This window comes from Molossus molossus, unplaced genomic scaffold (genome assembly GCF_014108415.1).
Source record: "Molossus molossus isolate mMolMol1 unplaced genomic scaffold, mMolMol1.p scaffold_m16_p_1, whole genome shotgun sequence".
Classification (NCBI taxonomy): domain Eukaryota; kingdom Metazoa; phylum Chordata; class Mammalia; order Chiroptera; family Molossidae; genus Molossus; species Molossus molossus.
In genome coordinates this window covers 2,171,724-2,188,664 of record NW_023425344.1, presented here as the reverse complement: position 1 = coordinate 2,188,664, position 16,941 = coordinate 2,171,724, and the positions used below count along the sequence as shown (strand labels likewise).

Here is a 16,941-nt window from a genome sequence, read left to right as displayed (position 1 = left end):
GGCCGTGCGGCTCAGTGGGCTGAGCATCGCCCTGTGGACTGAGAGGTCCCAGTTCGATTCCCGGTCAGGGCACGTGCCCGGTGGCGGCTGGATCCCCAGTGGGGGCCGTGCAGGGGGTGGCCGATCCATGTTTCTCTCTCACATCAATGTTTCTTACTCTCACTCCCTTCCACTCTCTCTCAAAAAAAAAAAAAAAAAAGTACGTAAGTGCAGGTCCCTCTGGAGGAGGCTGGAGCACGGAGGAGGATGAACTCGTATAAAACGTCAACTTTTTTTAAAGTGTGTTTTCAGTACGTGCTGTTCTGCGCCGAGTTTCAGCCTGGTGGAAGTGTCGTGTCGGCGCTGCTGAGGAGTTTATGACAGACACGTTCATCGTCCCGAGGTGCCGAGTGACGAGCACCTGAGTGAAGTGCTCTGGTCCGCCGGCGCGGGAGGCCCCAGGGAAAGCCGGAGCAGCGGAAGGCAGGGGAGGGGCCCCCACATTCACAACACAGCGGCACATCTGGGGGGAGAGGCTCTGAGTCAGCCCCCATCCTCTTGGGACCACGATGCCTGCGTCTGGAGCCAGGAAAGGTGGTGCAGAGCTGCCTGCTCTCCCCAGTTCCTCTCACTGGCCCGCAGGTCCCCCGACTCTCTCCTAGGCCTGTTCTAGATCTGAAGTGGGTGTGGACATGCACCACCCAATCCTTTGCCCCAGCGTCACCCAGGGCTCTGTGGCACCACAGTTTTGAGAAAAGGCAGCATATTCTAAAACCAGTCTGGAGACAAGGGAAGAATCATGCATCCATCCATCCATCCATCCATCATCCCTTCATCCATCCATCCACCTATCTATCCACCCACTCTTTGAACCATCCTTCCTTCCTTCCATCCATCATCAATCCATCCTTCATCCATCCATCCATCCGCCCACCCTTTTAACCATCCAGCCCTCCTTCCATCCATAGGCAACCAATGTTCTGATATCCAGTGTCACAGATTACGTTTGCTGACCTTGAACTTCAGAAAACGCAGTCATACGGGTGTTCTCTTTTGCTTCCGGTCAGCTTCTCGTAGTGATCAGACTTGTACGCGTTGTTGCATGTAGCAGGGGCTCATTGGTTTTGTTTTTTCTTTTTGCTGATCAGAGTTCCTTGAGCTGCACAGACTACAATTCGTTTATCCATTTTCCTGGTGATGGGCTTTCGGGTTGCTTCCGATCTTTATCTATTATGAACAAAGCTGCTAAAACCATTCTTGCACAGTCTTTTTCTAGATATATGTGTTAATTCCTCTTGGACAACTTGGGTTAAGTTGCTGGGTTTGTAGAGTTGAACCCATTGAATTGGGTCATGGAAGTTATTTGTTCAATTGTATAAGAAACCGACAAACAGTTTTGCAAAGTGGTTGACCACTTTCCAGTCCCAAAGGTATGAGGGTTTCAGTTGCTTCAGATTCTTCCGACATATGCCATCGCGGACCTATTTAATTTAGGCCATTGTCATGACCATGAAGTGGCGCTGAACACCCGGGATGACAGCGAGCATCCTTGCGTGCTTTGTCGTCTTAGGGCGAAGGTGCTCACCATCTCCACCGAGGACGATGTGAGCTGTGCATCTTGAGCGGATGCCTCTTATCAAACTGAGAAAGTGCTCTCTGTCGCGCCTTGGCTGAGTGACTGCTGCTGCCACACCCACGGAGACCGTGGTCGTCTTCTCCTTTATCCTCTTCATGGAATTACATTGATTCGTTTTCAAATGTGAAGCCTAAGTTATTTATATATTTACATCGTGCTGGATTCGATTTGCTCTTTTTTTTTTTTTTTTTTTTGGTACGTGCCTCTAGCGGAACTGAACCCGGGACTCTGGGCAGTAGGTGAGCGGAAGTAATAGGCATGGCTTTTCAGCCACCCCCTGGGAGCTCCTGCTCTGTCCCCTGGCCAGTGGGAGGCAAGCCTGGAAGATGGGCAGCCGGATCCCCAGGCATCTGGGGCATCTGCCTTTCAGGCTGGAACAAGGCTGAGAATAAACATCCGTCCTCCTGCCCTCGTGCATTTTGGAGTTTGCAATGGTGTCTAGCCTAACCAACTAGTAAACAGGATAAAGTGCATTCAGTACTGCCAGCCAAGCAGCTGGGAACTTGTCATCTGGCTAGAACGGAGTGACAGGGACTAAATTTACCTTTCCCCCGAAATAACTCAACAACTGGGCAAAACATATGAAACAATGGCTCTCAAGAGAGTGGATGTCAGACAGGAAGGGCGTGACAAAGACTAAGTGGAACTTGAAGCAAACGCAACCGATCAGGAGGGCCTGTGGAGGGCCTAGGGCTTATGGAAGTTCTTGTTCTCTATGTAATCGTGAGAACCCTACAGAGAGGACCCGACAGGAGGAACTCCATCTATAATCAAGCTCTGTGGGTCTAACTTCCTCTTCCCTTCTGTAAATTCCTCTCCACCTTGGCAGCAGGCCAGAGGAGTCTCTGCCAAGGCTGCGTGCACTGGGTTGCAACCTTTTCTTTTCCCCCTGAATAAATCTTTTTTGGTGACAAAACACTTAGTGTTATTTTTCAGTCAACAAACAGCAAATCAGTCCTTTTTTTTTAAATCCTCACCCAAGGATATTTTTGCATGTATCTTCAGATAGCACGGGACAGAGAGAGGGGGTGAGAGAGAGAAACAACGATATGAGAGAGACACATCGAGTGGGTGCCACCCACACGACCCCAACTGGGGTCAGGGACAAACTGCAACCGAGTTACATGCCCTTAGCAGGAACTGAGCCCAGGACTCTCTAGTCCACAGGCCAATGCTCTAACCGCTGAGCCAAACCGGCCAGGGCAGCAAGTCAGTCCTTGATCCCAGGCACCTTAAAGCCTTTCTGGAACAACACAGGGCACAATTTAAAAGTATCGCCCTGGCTGGTTTGGCTCGGCGGTCACAGCGTCAGCCCTTTGCCGCGGGTTTTATTCCCAGTCAAGGGCGCTACCTGGGTTGCGGGTTTGATCCCCTGGTCAGGGTTGTGCGTGAAGCAACCCATGAATATGTGTCTCTCTCACGTGGATGTTTCTCTCTCTCTCCCTTCCTTCCACTCTATCTAAAAAAATCAATGGGCCCTGGCCGGTTTGGCTCAGCGGTTAGAGCGTCCGCCTGCGGTCCCGAGAGACCCGGGTTCGGTTCCCGCTAAGGGCACGTACCTCGGTTGCAGTTTGTCCCCGGCCCTGGTTGGTCGTGCGGGTGGCAGCCACTCGATGTGTCCCTTTCACATCGATGTTTCCCTCTCTCTTCCTCTCTCTCCCTCCCACTCTGTGCAAAAAATGGAAAAATGTCCTCGGGTGAGGATAAAAAAATAAATAAATAAATAAAATTAAAAAATCAATGGAAAAAAATATCCTCGGGTGAGAATGAACAATTAAATAAACAAAACCTAATATTGATTCCTTCCGAGATGCCAGGGTTTTCCCCACCCCCTTCCTCTGTCCTCAGTGCCCCTCCACTTGGAAAGCCCCCTCCCGGGGACCACCCACCGCACTGGAGGCCTTTCCCTCAGCTGCACCCTGTCCCTCCCCGAAGCCCCCACTCAACCCTACGTCTCGGGCGCCTGTACCCCAAGCCACTGGAAGGCAGCCTCGGAGCCGCGCCCGCACCTGTGTCCCCCGCGCCAGGGCACGGCCAGCCCCGCACTGGGGGCTCCGTCGACTCCTGCCGACTCTCTGGAAGGCGCGGGTGGGAAGAAGTGACGCAGGCACAGGCCTCTAACCCAGAACAGGCGCGGGACAGTGTCGGTGTCGGGGCGCACGTGCTCCCCGGGGCACGGGGAAACTCCTGCGGGGACAGGCCTCCGCTTTCGTCCTCCGTCAAGTGAGGGGGCTCGGAGGCCCCGAGGCCCCTGCCAGCAGCGACGCGCACGCCCGAGTGCCAAGCAGGAGCCACCTTCCCGAACCCAAAAGGACACGATTCAACCTCAGACGACACCGGAACAGTCTCAGGGGAAGCCCCGGTCCCGTTTCTAGGGAGTGGAGAGGACAGGGGCCCGCGGGCCTCGGTTTCCGGGGTCTGGTGGCCCCGTCCTCTCCCCAGAAGCCGCGGGCAAGCCCTAGGCCGTCAGCTGCCCCGGGCGCCCGGCATCACGAGGCCGCGGCGTAGTTGCCTGGGAAACGCTCACGCGCCGCCGCACGTCTTCCTGGGCCTTGTAGTCCGCCGGCGGCTTCCGCCTGGGCCCGCCGCGCAGGAGGGACTACAACCCCCAGAAGGCAGCGCGGCAGGGCGGGGCGGGGCGGGGCCTTTGGCCGGCGCACAGCGGCTGCGCGGCCTGAGGAGGATGATGGCGTCGCGGAGGCGCGGACCCGGGTCGCGCGGGCTGCTGGCGCCGCCGCTGCTGCTGCTGCTGCTGCCGCCGCTGCTGCTCGGACCCTGGCCGGCGGCGGGCCACGGCGGCAAGTACTCGCGGGAGAAGAACGAGGCCGAGCGGCCGGCGAAGCGCGAGCCCGGGGCCGAGTTCCGCATGGAGAAGCTGAACCAGCTGTGGGAGAAGGCGCAGCGGGTGAGCGGCGGTCCCTCCGGGGCCGCTGGAGCTGCTCCGTCCGCCGGCGTCCAGCCCGCGTCCGGGCCTCAGCCCTCGGGGCCGGGCTCGCGGGCCGTCCGGTCCGCGCCGCCCTCCTGGCTCGGGGACGAGGCTGTGAGCGCCCAGTGCCTGCCCGGGGCGCTTGTCCCGCCGGGTCGGGGGCCCCTGTGCGCCGCCTGTGACCTCTCCCTTCTGTCGGGCACCGCACCCGTCTGCGCGCGGGGGTCTCACCTGCGCACCTGCAGGGGGCGGGGCCGGGGCGCGGGGAGGGGAGGGGAGGGGTGGGTGCCAGGAGGCCCCCGGGGCTCGCAGGTCCCCGCCCGGGCCGGCCACTCCGCCCGGGCTCCCTGAATTGTGCTTTGCACCCCGTCGCGGGGCCAGGGATCAGAGCTGCGGCTGGGTGAACACCGGGCCCCGGTGGGTTTTTCCATCGCTTGTCGAGATGTGACTGGCATGCAAAGGCCTGTGCATAGGTGACGGCACGTCTGGATGCATTTGAAATCGAGCGTCCCCTGTGGGGCCATCACCACCTCTGTGCCACTTGTTTCTGCCCAGCAGCCTCGCGCCGCGCATTGCCTGCCTCTCAGTCGTTAATGATTTATTCCAGTATTTAATGTTACACAGATTCTCCTTTGCGTTTGGCTTCTGTTAACTAGTTCTTTCCACAGGAACCGTTAACATTTAACTGTAATTTGAAGAGATACTAAAAGAATCCAGAGGGGGGGCAGGGGGGCAGCTGCTGGTCCCTCCTCAAGCCACAGAGGTCCTGCTGGGGCCCGGCTCCAGCTCAGACTCAGGCTGTCCTTAGCCACCCTCCACTCCAGGATTTGCCTGAGAATGCAGGTCCTCAGGGGAGGTGACTGGTCTGAGATCAGGTAGGTTTGGGAAACAGCTCAACAAAGCTGATAGGTTCCTTTGCTGCAGGACTTCTCAGAGCTTTTAATGTGCTGGCTGGTTTGGCTCAGCAGTTCGAGCGATGGCCCGTGGACTGAAGGGTCATAGGTTTGATTCCCAGTCAAGGGCATGTACTTGGGTTGCGGGTTCAATCCCCAGCCCTGTTCGTGCAGGAGGCCACCAATGGATGTGTCTCACATCGATGTTTCTAGGTCTCCCTCACTCCCCTACACTTTGTCTAAAAATCAATGGGAAAATATCCTTGGGGGAGAATTAACCAAATCTGTCTGTATGTGCTGATGTCACGGTGTGGTGTGCAGCCTTCCCCACCCACCTAGCTCCCCCGGAGCCCTGGCCTGACTGTCCGAGGCACATTCTGGGTCACACACATCTTGGCAGACCCACTTTACAAAGACAGTGCCACACTGGCCTGCAGCGCTGGGCGCCCGAGCCGCTGCGCACTGTCGGTTCTGACCAGCTGTTCTGTTGTGGGGACAGTAAACTTCAGAATCCCAGAGCAGGGTTCTTTTTCTGTGGGGTTTTTTTTTTTTTTTTTTGAGCATTTAGAATGCTTTCATCTTTCCAGTGAACATACCATTTGTATCAGTAGCTGCAACATTGTAACTAGCACTTCACTTAACTAGTTGGTAAGGATTTGAAGGGTGGGAGTAATAGGAGGGTGTTAGGTTTCACACTTCCTTAAAAACTCAAAAATCAACAGTACTTTCTTCTGTGCTCACAACTCCACAAACTTGAATGTAGTTTTAGCTTGAATCCCATGACTCAGCTGCTGGGCTGGGGGCTTGTGAAGAGGGAAAGCCCGCCTTCCGTGCAGTTCCTGGTGTTAGCACATTTCCTCCCATGACCCGCCCTGCTTGGGGGGAGGAGCCCTGGTCTGCTGCAGCCCATGAGGGGGAGTGGGTCATTCCTGCTGCAGAGGATGGGGTCCCTCTAAAAGCATCCCTGGTTTGGAGCTCACAATACACGTAAGCAGACAGTCCAAGTATCAGGTTATGTGTCAACGAGAGATGAAGTCAGGAAATCTGAGATGACAGATTTGTTTATAAAGGACCTTTAGGAGTCTAGGTTCTTTATCTGCTCACTCCCCAGACCACAAGCTCAAGTCCCATTCCCAGCAACCTGTGTCCCAGGGGGCCCGAGGGCTGAGGTGCCCAGCTTTGCCTTTCTTGGTGGTGAGGTCCTGTGTGAGACCGGCCCACAGCTTCCTTCCCTGACCTAAAACTTTCTTCAAAGGTTCTAGCGTGGGTAGTCTTCCCTCCCTCTTCCTGCAAACGGGTGCACATGTGTCCAGCCCAAGCAGACAGCCAGGCACTGGGGCGGCACCAGGCAATAAGGGAGCCCTGCACCCCCAGCCCTGGGTTTGTCAGTGGGGTCGTTAGCGAGTTCCTCAGGGGTGGGGCGTCTGCTGGCGTGTGATTGATTTTTACAGCCTCCAGGGTACTGGGACCAGTAAGAACTATTGGGTCATCACAGCAAGGAGGGATGGTGCTGGCCAGAAGCTGGGCGGGGGCTCCCGGGCTGAGCCAGGGAGCAGGGTCTCCAGGAACTAGAGGTCCCCCACTCAGCGCCTCAGTCAGCCAGTTCCCAGTTGGGTGCCCTGCTCACAAGGGAATTGGTTCCTGACCACTGTGCCAGGGGAAGCCATGGGGGGTACCTTTATTTTTTTGGAAGTTTTCCATAAGTTCAATCTTCTGTCCTAAGAGTTGCAGTTTCGTGATACAAGGACTGATTTCTTCACCAAGCCCCCTATTTGTGCCCCTGCCTCCTCCTACCCTGTTCACCCAGATGCCCCATGACTGTGCTCAGGGTCAGGTGGGAGGGTGGGCATAGTGTTCCAGGAGCTACCCTGTGCAGCCGGCTCTCCTGTGCCCACCGGCTAAGGCACAGATGGCAGGTGGCTCCCTGGGGACCTGGGGTGCCGGCATGCCATGCTGTAGACGGTTCAGGCAAGGCCAGTGGTCTTCACTCAGCAGGGCTGAGGTCCTGTGAAGTTCTGTGGGAACAGGTGTGGGATTCTGAAGGACTGGGACCCGCCTCCATCTCCTCAGGTCCCAGTGTCTCCCATCAGCCTTTTCTCAGGGGTCAGTTTCTCCTGAGCTCTGGTTCATCAGATGTGCTCCGTCCTGGTCCACAGCTGCAGCTTTCTCCCGTGGAACTGTCCGAGCTCCATGCTGATCTCAAGATACAGGAAAGGGGTGAGCTCGGCTGGAAGAAGCTGAAGGCCGAAGGCTTAGATGAAGACGGGGAGAAGGAAGCGAAGCTGATCCGCAGCCTCAATGGTGTGTTCCTCTCCGTGCAGGGGCGGCGTCCGGGCTCCTGTTCACGCGGTGCGCGGGCGGTGCGGGGGCCCTGAGGTGGGGAGCCGCCCCCACAGGTCTCCCTGGCAGCTTCAGGAGTGCCCAGGTGTAGGCGCTGTGTGCCTGTCGCCAGGCGACTGTCGGTGGCTCGGTGGAGGACCTTCTGCAGTTTAGGGAGAAGACGGAACAGGTGTCTGGCATCCAGGATGCGTGTTTCTCGCGGCTCGTCCCGGGCCTCAGTGGTCTGAGCCCAGGGGGAGCGGGTCCCTCGCGCAGGTGGTGTGGCTGAGGCAGGAAGTGAGGCCTCAGAACCGGGGGCAGTGGCACCCCAGGGCAGACAACGAGGCGCTGGTGTGGGCGGCCGGAGCGGCTGTGACCGGCCCCGCTCTCTCCTAGTCATCCTGGCCAAGTACCGTCTGGACGGGAGGAAGGACGCCCGGGCCATCAGCAGCAACTCCCTCAACGAGGGCACCGAGCAGGACAGCCTGGAGGACCCCAGGCTGGAGAAACTGTGGCACAAGGTACCCTGAAACGTGTGCCCTCATGTCGAGAATTGGGGCCCCTCTTTGCTACGTGGGGGTCTCTCGTGAGACCGCCGTGCTGTCTCTCGGGTCGCGTTTCCTGGGCCTCTGTCCCCTGTGCTGGCCCAGCGGGCACAGGAGCTGCGTCCGCTACAGAGGAAGGCCTCGGACGCGGAGAACCTGCCCGGCAGCCGGCGTGCTCAGGCTGGGCGGCCCGGGCTGGCTGCACCTTCACACGGCATCTGTGGAGGGCTTGGGTCCTGTGGGCGGCGTCTGATTCTGAGAGGTGCCCCCAACCGAGGGTGCAGACTCAAGAGGTCGCCGGGACCAGGCGGTAGTCGGAGTGCTCGCTTCGCTCCCCGCTGTCCACCGGTGCCTGTGCAGGACACTGTCTGGACCACACTGAGTGCGGCAGAGTTGGAGTCCTCACACCAGCCCATTGTCCTTGGTCCAGGGAGGACGCGGGGGGGGGGCTGTGGAGGGGGCTCTCTGTAGCCTGCAGGCTGAGCCTGGGGCCTCCGTTATCCACGTCACCCCACGGTTCCCGGCGGGGTGGGGGCCTGAGGTGTGGACGGAGGAGCACGACCCTCGCAGCTGTTCACTCGGCCACTTCCCCCAGGCGAAGACGTCCGGGAAGTTCTCCAGGGAGGAGCTGGACAAGCTGTGGCGGGAGCTCCAGCACCACAGGGAGAAAGTGCGAGAGTACAACGTCCTGCTGGAGACCCTGAGCCGGACGGAAGGTGTTGTCCCCCCCCCCTCCCTGAGCAGGACGGAAGGTGTTTGTCCCGACCCGACCCGTCCCGTCCCCCCCTCCCTGAGCCGGACGGAAGGTGTTTGTCCCGACCCGACCCGTCCCGTCCCCCCTCCCTGAGCAGGACGGAAGGTGTTTGTCCTGACCCGACCCATCCCGTCCCCCCCCCCAGCAGGACGGAAGGTGTTTCTTCTCCCCTCCCCCCCCCCAGCCCTCCCTGTGCAGCCCTGGCTCCGGAACGGAGCTGTGGGGAGGGACCCCACGCTGGTTCCTCACACCCCAAGTTTTCTGAGTGGGAATCTCGCTGTTTGGGAGCCCCTCCGGGTGCCTTGGACAGTTACAGGGAATGTCCATCAGACGAACACTCTAGTAGCTCGGGTCACTGCTCTCCACCTCGCTCCCACAGACACGCAGTTGACTGACCTCTGTGAGGGCACCGTTGTTGAGTGGGGGACCCAGGGGACCCACCCTCAGAAAGTCAGCACCCTGGAGGGCCGGCAGGGGGCCTCGGGGCTCCTGCAAAGTGCTGTCTTGGGACGTGGGTGCTCGTGTCTGCACATTTCAAAGGCAGGGGCCAGGATGGGAGCTGTCTGGGAGCACAGAGCCTGCAGGAGACACTCAGCTGGAATGTGAGCTCGGAGCCTCAGTGACGGGGCTGGCTCTGACTGGTGGCCCCAGCCCTCATCGGGCACCCCGCTTCTGCTTCCCACAGAGATGCAGGAGAACGTCATCAGCCCCTCGGACATGAGCCGTGTGCAGGAGGAAGCTGCGCTGCACAGCAGACACGCGGACCTGAAGGACCGGCTGCGGGGCATCAGCCAGGGCTACGACCGCCTGCGGAGAGTCAGCCACCAGGGCTACGGCGCGGAGGCCGGTGAGCTGGGCACAGGGCCGGCACCCCGCCGGTCTCCCCGCTGTCGGCAAGCGCACCCGGGCTTCTCTGTCCCTTTTCCTGGAAGGTGCACACTGTTCCCTTCACTTGCGTCCTGTTCCCATGGCTGGTTACGTGCCGGAACAGACCGCTTCACACCTAGGGGCTCGTTTGCAACAGCACTGCCTTCTCGAGCTCCAGGTCACTGCCCCCCCCAGGACCCGGTGCAGGAGCCTGGCGGGCGGGTGTTCAGGAAGTAGGCGTGGCTGGTGGGTCCTGGGTGCTGCGCATGCACACGTGCACACTGACCCCGTGCTCACATGCACCCACACCTCACGCACATGCTCCCACAGCGTGCTGGCGGCCAGGTGGGACACGCAGCCCCATGTGCGTCCCTGAGGTTGCCTTGCTCTGCAGAGTTCGAGGAGCCCCGGGTGATCGATCTGTGGGACCTGGCCAGGACGGCCAACTTCACCGAGAAGGAGCTGGAGGCCTTTCGGGTGAGCAGGGCGCAGGGCAGTGTTTTCGGCCGTCCAGGCAGGCTGCCTTTCACGGACCTTCCCCGTCTTCCCTCTGCGTCCCTCCCTCGTCGTCCGGTTGGCCTGTGGGGACCACTGCACACTCTGTCAGCTGAAGCTGCCTCCCGCAGTGCGGGGACTGCAGGCCCTGGCGGCGGGCCTGCGGCGCAGGGAGGGGACTTTGGACATGAAGAACGAGTTGGGGAAATTCATTGCTCAAAACATTGTTCTAGGAGGAGCTGAAGCACTTTGAGGTGAAGATTGAGAAGCATAACCACTACCAGAAGCAGCTGGAAATCTCGCATCAGAAGCTGAAGCACGTGGAGCGGTTTGGTGACCACGAGCACGTCAGCCGGAACAAGGAGCGCTACGCCATGCTGGAGGAGAAGACCAAGGAGCTGGGCTACAAGGTGCGTGCCCTCCGCAGGGGTCGGCCGGCCGCAGCCTCGCACCGGGCTCCAGCCTCCTGGAAGGGGCGGCCCTCCCGGCCCGGCCCTGTGTGTGCCGGCTTCCCCTCTGAGCCCCCCTTTCTCCTCTGCAGAGGGAGCTGCCCCCTCCTCACGGAGCTCCGGAGGCTTCAGACTCACAGCCTTGCTCCTGCAGGGCATCTGGGCTGCCCTGAGGGTCGGGTGGTGGGCAGGGGCCTCCAGCTCCTCCCGCCCGCTCTCGGGGCCTGTGGAGGGCTGGGACCTGTGTATTGTCACCGTTTTCCACCAGAATAGCTCTAGGGCTGTGGCCAGCCCTGCCTCGTGCTTGGTGACAGCCAGGTCGTGAGGTCCCTGGCCAGGTCACTTGTGCTGACCACCATCCAGGCGTTAAAACACGAGGGGCTTTATCCACGGGGTTTTACTGACGTGTGGTGACAGGCAGAAGGGGCCCTTTGGAGGTGACCTGCTGGGTGACAAACGGCACAGTCTGCCCTGGCTCCTGGTTTCTCGTGTTCTGGGGGTTTCCGGTTGATGTCCAGCAGCGCCCAGGTGGTGGAGAGCTTGTGAGGCGACAGCTGAGAGGGCTTCTCTCCGCCGCTCTCCCCAGGTGAAGAAGCACTTACAGGACCTGTCCGGGCGCATCTCCAGAGCGCGGCACAACGAGCTCTGACGGCCCGAGGCCCCGGCTCCGGGACCTTCCGAGGGGCCAGCTGCTCGGTGGCACCGTCTGGACGGGACTGGGGAAGTGTGACAGCGCCCAGTGGGCAGGATGGCCTCAGATGCCGTGTGCCTGGCGGGGGACCTGTGCACCGACTCCAGCTGCCCGCCGAGGGGCCGTCTGGGGCCGCAGCACCGGTCTGCAGACCTGGTGACTCAGCCGCAGAAACCCCAGGCGGGAGCCCTGTACAGGGACTGCCGCGTTCAACCCCCAGGGACCTGGCGCGCCACTCAGCCGTCTCTGCCTCTGTCTCACTGTGTCTTTGCCGCTTGGCCCTGGCCAGGCTGAGGTCCCCTCTTCCACCCACCCCACCTCGTCCTTCCCTGATGCAGGAGATGAAGGAAGGGCTGGTGGCGTCTTTCTGCCCCTGCAGGGAGGCCCCATGTCCCACAGAAGTGCCCAGTGCTCTGGAAGGGAGGGTGCTGCACAGTGGGAGGTCGGGGGTCTCCCACAGCTCCCAGGGGTGAACCTGGGAGACTGGTCCATCAAACATACGTTCACTCTGAGAAGCCAAGGCCACGGGCCACGGGCAGGACTTCAGTGAGGGGAGGTCGCCCGCAGCAGACCCCAGAGCAGCCCTGGGCCTCCATGTCGCGTCTGCCACTGACCAGGCCTCACAGGTGGGCGGTGACTGTCCACTGAGGCACGGCGTCCAGCGTGCAGAGCCCAGGCCACAAGCTTGGGTGCCAAGGGCCCCCATGTGCCAGCACACCCCAGCCCTCGTGGGGTCACATCAGTGTGGAGGTGAGGCCTGGCCATCAGACCGTGCTGGGGTGGACCAGTGCACCAGTCGCAAGTGGCAACCACCTCCACCAGCTGACCCCAGGGAGATGACCAGGGTCCAAGGACCCCCAACACTCATAGCTAACTAGGCTCGTGCCCCCCTCCAAGTTCATGGATTGAAGCCTAACCCCCCAGTGGGATGGTAGCTGTAGACGGGCCCTGCGGGAGGTGATGGGGTCATGAGGGTGGGGCCCATGAGGGACCGGTGCCCTTCTAAGAGACCCCGGGGAGGGCTCACCACACACTGGTCCCCCTGCCCCGTGGTCTTGGACCCCCTGCCTCCAGGACAGAAATAAATGCTTGAGCCACCCGTTTGTGGAGTCTGTTGAGGCAGCCCGGAGGACAGGCCACTCCTGGCTTCGGTGCGGTCGGATTCCCCGCTCACATCGCAGACGTGTGCCGGAGTGCGTGTCGGTGGGTGTGGGTGTGGTGGTCCGTCATGTGGCTGCCACGCTGCGTCCCTCCTGTGCGGGGGTATCCGAGCTTGGGATAGTAACGCTGGGTGGACATGCGTGTGTTCTGGCTCCCAGAGTGGGTGGGTTCTCCCCCATGCTCCTGCTGGCAGCCTGCCAGGACCAGGTGCTCACCCTCGGTTTCAGGAGGTCCACGTATCCGTGTGTGGAGTCTCGCGTTGCAGGGTGACTCGGAGAGAAACGGGAGGGAGTCCATCTGAAAGCACATCTTCAGATGCAGGTGATGAGGCCGACAATGGTCATTACCCAGAGGCCACTCTGGCCTGTTCCTGCACGTCACTGCAGGATAGACCGTCAGTGTGTCTGTCTCACCGGCTGCGGGACCCCGCGGCAGCTCCGTCCCGATGTACGGGTGTCCAGCTAGTTCCGAGGACTCGGTTTTTAGGCCACTTTCTCCTCGTGTTCCCATTTGTTACGTAGACCCCCTTCATCAGGGGTCAGCGGTCCGCCTCTGACCTCCTGGCCCTGATGACAGCCGCTGGGTGATGAGTCCTGGGAGTGGGGAGCAGGCGTTTCCGGTCCCCAGATTCATCAAAGCTCTGCTTTTCCACATGCACATTAGAGTCGGCTTCAGAAGCCTTACTGAACAGCTGTGAGACCTTTGACGGGTCTCCTTGGACACGGCGGGCACTGGGGACACGGCATCCTAGCCGCACCGGGTCTCCCGGCCGCCGACGCTGCTCGCGGGGAGTTCCCTCAGCGCCACGTCCCGGCTGCGGCCCACGGCCTCCCGCCCCACCGGCCCTACTCCTCAGTCTGAGACGGTGCTGTCGGGGTAGGTTTTTCATTTCTGAATCGTCCGTCCCCTCTGTTGGCGTCTGAGGTCCGTCCCTGCTCACGTCAACACAGCAGCCCTCCTTCCAGCCCCTCACCCCTCCTTCCAGCCCCTCACCGTCAACACAGCAGCCCTCCTTCCAGCCCCTCACCGTCCGCCCTGGCCAGGCGGCGTCCCCACGGGCCGTGGAGTGCGTCCCGGGGAGGTGCGGCGTTGGCCCTGGGCTCCCCCGGTGCCCTCGTGAGCGGGAGACAGTGGCTCCCGCTGTGTCTCCCGCTGAGCTGGGTGCTGTCAGCTGTGTGTCTGCTGGCATGACCTGGAGGTCAGCCTCTGGAGTGACCAGTGAGTCACACGGATTTTCAGTGCCAGAGCGTAAAATAACCCGGCCCTGAGGTCACCCCCGGGCAGGAGGCAGTGTGGGTCAGACATGCTGGTGGGCGGGGGCGGACCTCTGCTGTGTCCTCTGAGTGGCGCTGTCCTGCCTGGGTGTCCGTAGAAAGCCGGCCTACAGCCAGGGGGAGCACCCACCCCACGCTCTGCCGGCGGTGTCACTTCTCACGTGTGCTCAGGGTTGTGCGTGACGCTGTCTCCACCTGGGTTTCCTTGTGCTGAGTCTAGAACTCACGTTTCCCTGGACGCTCGGGCTCAGCGGTCAGAGCGTGGGCCCGCGGACCAGAGAGCCGCGGGTTCGATTCCGGCCGAGGTCGTGTGCCTCGGTGGCGGTCAGTCCCCTGCGGGCCGTGTCTCTCACATCCATGTTTCTCCCTCCACTCTGTCTGAAGATGAATGGAGTGGCCTTTGGTGAGGATTAAAAAAATTAAAAGCTCTCCCTGGCCGGTTTGGCTCAGCAGTTGGAGCATCGGCCTGCAGTAGAGAGACCCGGGTTCGGTTCCCGCTAAGGGCATGTACCTCGGTTGCAGTTTGTCCCTGGCCCTGGTTGGTCATGCGGGTGGCAGCCACTCGATGTGTCCCTTTCACGTCGATGTTTCTCTCTCTCCCTCCCTCCCACTCTTTCTGAACAAAAAATGGAAAAATGTCCTCGGGTGAGGATAAAAAAATTAAAATCTCAATTTTTAAAAATAGATATGAGGCTGTTTAGGTCCCCTAACTCGTGTGTCTGTAAGATGTTTGTCAAAGGGTTTCCTCTGAGCTGTCAGAACGGTCGACGTGACGCTGGGGGTCCTCGCATCCCCCTCACGTCACTCCAGCAAGGTGCCCAGCGGGACGCCCCTTTCCTGCCTGAAGTCGAAGGTGTGCTGTGGTGGACTAGCCCCTCAGAGGGCCCGACACCACTGAGCCCTGGACAGGGCCCCACCTGCGCATCAAAGGAGAGCCTGCTCCTCCAGCCCAGGCCAGGGCCCAGGGCCGAGCCCCCTCCGCGGAGAACCTGGCTGGTTTGCTGGAATAGCCCAGAGCTCTCCCGTCCCACCAGGCTCAGGGCTGAGCGTGTTCCCGCTGCCTGGACCCCAGCTCAGATGTCAGTTCAGCAGGGCAGGGGAGGCTGGTGTCCCGGAGACCACCAGCCCAAACACCGCTGGTGGGAGAACCCACAGAGTGTGAGCTCTGCGTTCCCCACGGGCTCCCACTCACTCACTGTGTCTCCAGTGGGCTGGGGAGTCGGTGGGAGGGAGAGCTGGTCGGAGGGATGGTGGACGGACGGATGGATGGATGATGGGTGTGATGGATGGATGGATGGGAGGGAGGGAGAAGGAGGTGGGTCTGACTAGGCTGTGGTTGGAGCCCCAGCCAGGCAGAGCAGGGCCCCAGCTCATCGTGGAGGCCGGGGGAGGGGCCCAGCGGGCAGAGCGGGGCCCCAGCTCATCGTGGAGGCCGGGGGAGGGGCCCAGCGGGCAGAGCGGGGCTCCAGCTCATCGCGGAGGCCGGGGAGGGGCCCAGCGGGCAGAGCGGGGCCCCAGCTCATCGCGGAGGCCGGGGAGGGGCCCAGCGGGCAGAGCGGGGCCCCAGCTCATCGCGGAGGCCGGGGAGGGGCCCAGCGGGCAGAGCGGGGCCCCAGCTCATCGCGGAGGCCGGGGAGGGGCCCAGCGGGCAGAGCGGGGCCCCAGCTCATCGCGGAGGCCGGGGAGGGGCCCAGCGGGCAGAGCGGGGCCCCAGCTCATCGTGGAGGCCGGGGCGGGGCCCAGCGGGCAGAGCGGGGTTCCAGCTCATCGTGGAGGCCGGGGCGGGGCCCAGCGGGCAGAGCGGGGTTCCAGCTCATCTCGGAGGCCGGGGAGGGGCCCAGCGGGCAGAGCGGGGCCCCAGCTCATCGTGGAGGCCGGGGGAGGGGCCCAGCGGGCAGAGCGGGGTTCCAGCTCATCGCGGAGGCCGGGGAGGGGCCCAGCGGGCAGAGCGGGGCCCCAGCTCATCGCGGAGGCCGGGGGAGGGGCCCAGCGGGCAGAGCGGGGCCCCAGCTCATCGCGGAGGCCGGGGAGGGGCCCAGCGGGCAGAGCGGGGCCCCAGCTCATCGCGGAGGCCGGGGCGGGGCCCAGCGGGCAGAGCGGGGCCCCAGCTCATCGCGGAGGCCGGGGAGGGGCCCAGCGGGCAGAGCGGGGCCCCAGCTCATCGCGGAGGCCGGGGAGGGGCCCAGCGGGCAGAGCGGGGCCCCAGCTCATCGTGGAGGCCGGGGCGGGGCCCAGCGGGCAGAGCGGGGCCCCAGCTCCTCGTGGAGGCCGGGGCGGGGCCCAGCGGGCAGAGCGGGGTTCCAGCTCCTCGTGGAGGCCGGGGCGGGGCCCAGCGGGCAGAGCGGGGCCCCAGCTCATCGTGGAGGCCGGGGCGGGGCCCAGCGGGCAGAGCGGGGCCCCAGCTCATCGTGGAGGCCGGGGCGGGGCCCAGGCTCCGGGAGGCGCGGCAGGGAGCACCACCTCGGGACCTCCCGGCATCCGGAGCCTGGGCCAGTGCAGCCACAGTCGTCCAGCCCCTGAGCCAGGACGGTGCTGCTGGACTCCCCAGACTGATGGGAGGGAACGTGAGGACCCCAACCCCGACCCACCGAAGTGGGGCTGAGCCTGGCCCTGAGCCCGGCCACGACACAATGACCACACTGCCCAGGGCCGCCAGGCGAAGCCGCAGCCGCCACAGACAGCACGAGAGCAGCTGTCCTTCGGGAAAGTCATCGCGTATTAAAAACAGTGTTAACGGTGCAGGACTAGTTACATCACTAACTGTAATGGGTCCCGAGTGATGCCGTCAGTAAATGCCTGTGGCGGCCCCGGCGGCCTGCTGGTCTGAGCCTGGAGCAGCCCTCCCGTGTCCAAGGCTCCGCAGTGGCACAGACCCCGAGCCCGGGGGAGGACGGCACTGGGGGTCCTCGGCCCAGGCTGCCCGGCCCGCCGGCGTGGCCACCACCTCAGGGA

At 62.0% G+C, this 16,941-nt stretch overlaps 1 protein-coding gene across 1 annotated transcript; it reads left to right on the top strand.

Moving 5' to 3' along the window:
* The first annotated feature begins 4,301 nt into the window (after positions 1-4,301).
* On the top strand, positions 4,302-12,894 carry LRPAP1 (LDL receptor related protein associated protein 1). The gene is made up of 8 exons (XM_036276239.1): positions 4,302-4,520; positions 7,591-7,735; positions 8,150-8,274; positions 8,894-9,014; positions 9,738-9,899; positions 10,314-10,396; positions 10,648-10,824; positions 11,450-12,894. The coding sequence occupies exons 1-8, from the start codon at positions 4,302-4,304 to the stop codon at positions 11,510-11,512; spliced, it is 1,095 nt and encodes a 364-aa protein (XP_036132132.1). The 3' UTR covers positions 11,513-12,894.
* Positions 12,895-16,941: the final 4,047 nt, after the last annotated feature.

Excerpts from the sequence above, each read along its gene's own strand:
- LRPAP1 (XM_036276239.1), top strand. The coding sequence starts at position 4,302 with ATGGCGTCGCGGAGGCGCGGACCCGGGTCGCGCGGGCTGCTGGCGCCG. Across the intron at positions 7,736-8,149 it reads GCTGATCCGCAGCCTCAATG|TCATCCTGGCCAAGTACCGT; the intron begins GTGTGTTCCTCT and ends GCTCTCTCCTAG. Across the intron at positions 9,900-10,313 it reads GGGCTACGGCGCGGAGGCCG|AGTTCGAGGAGCCCCGGGTG; the intron begins GTGAGCTGGGCA and ends CTTGCTCTGCAG.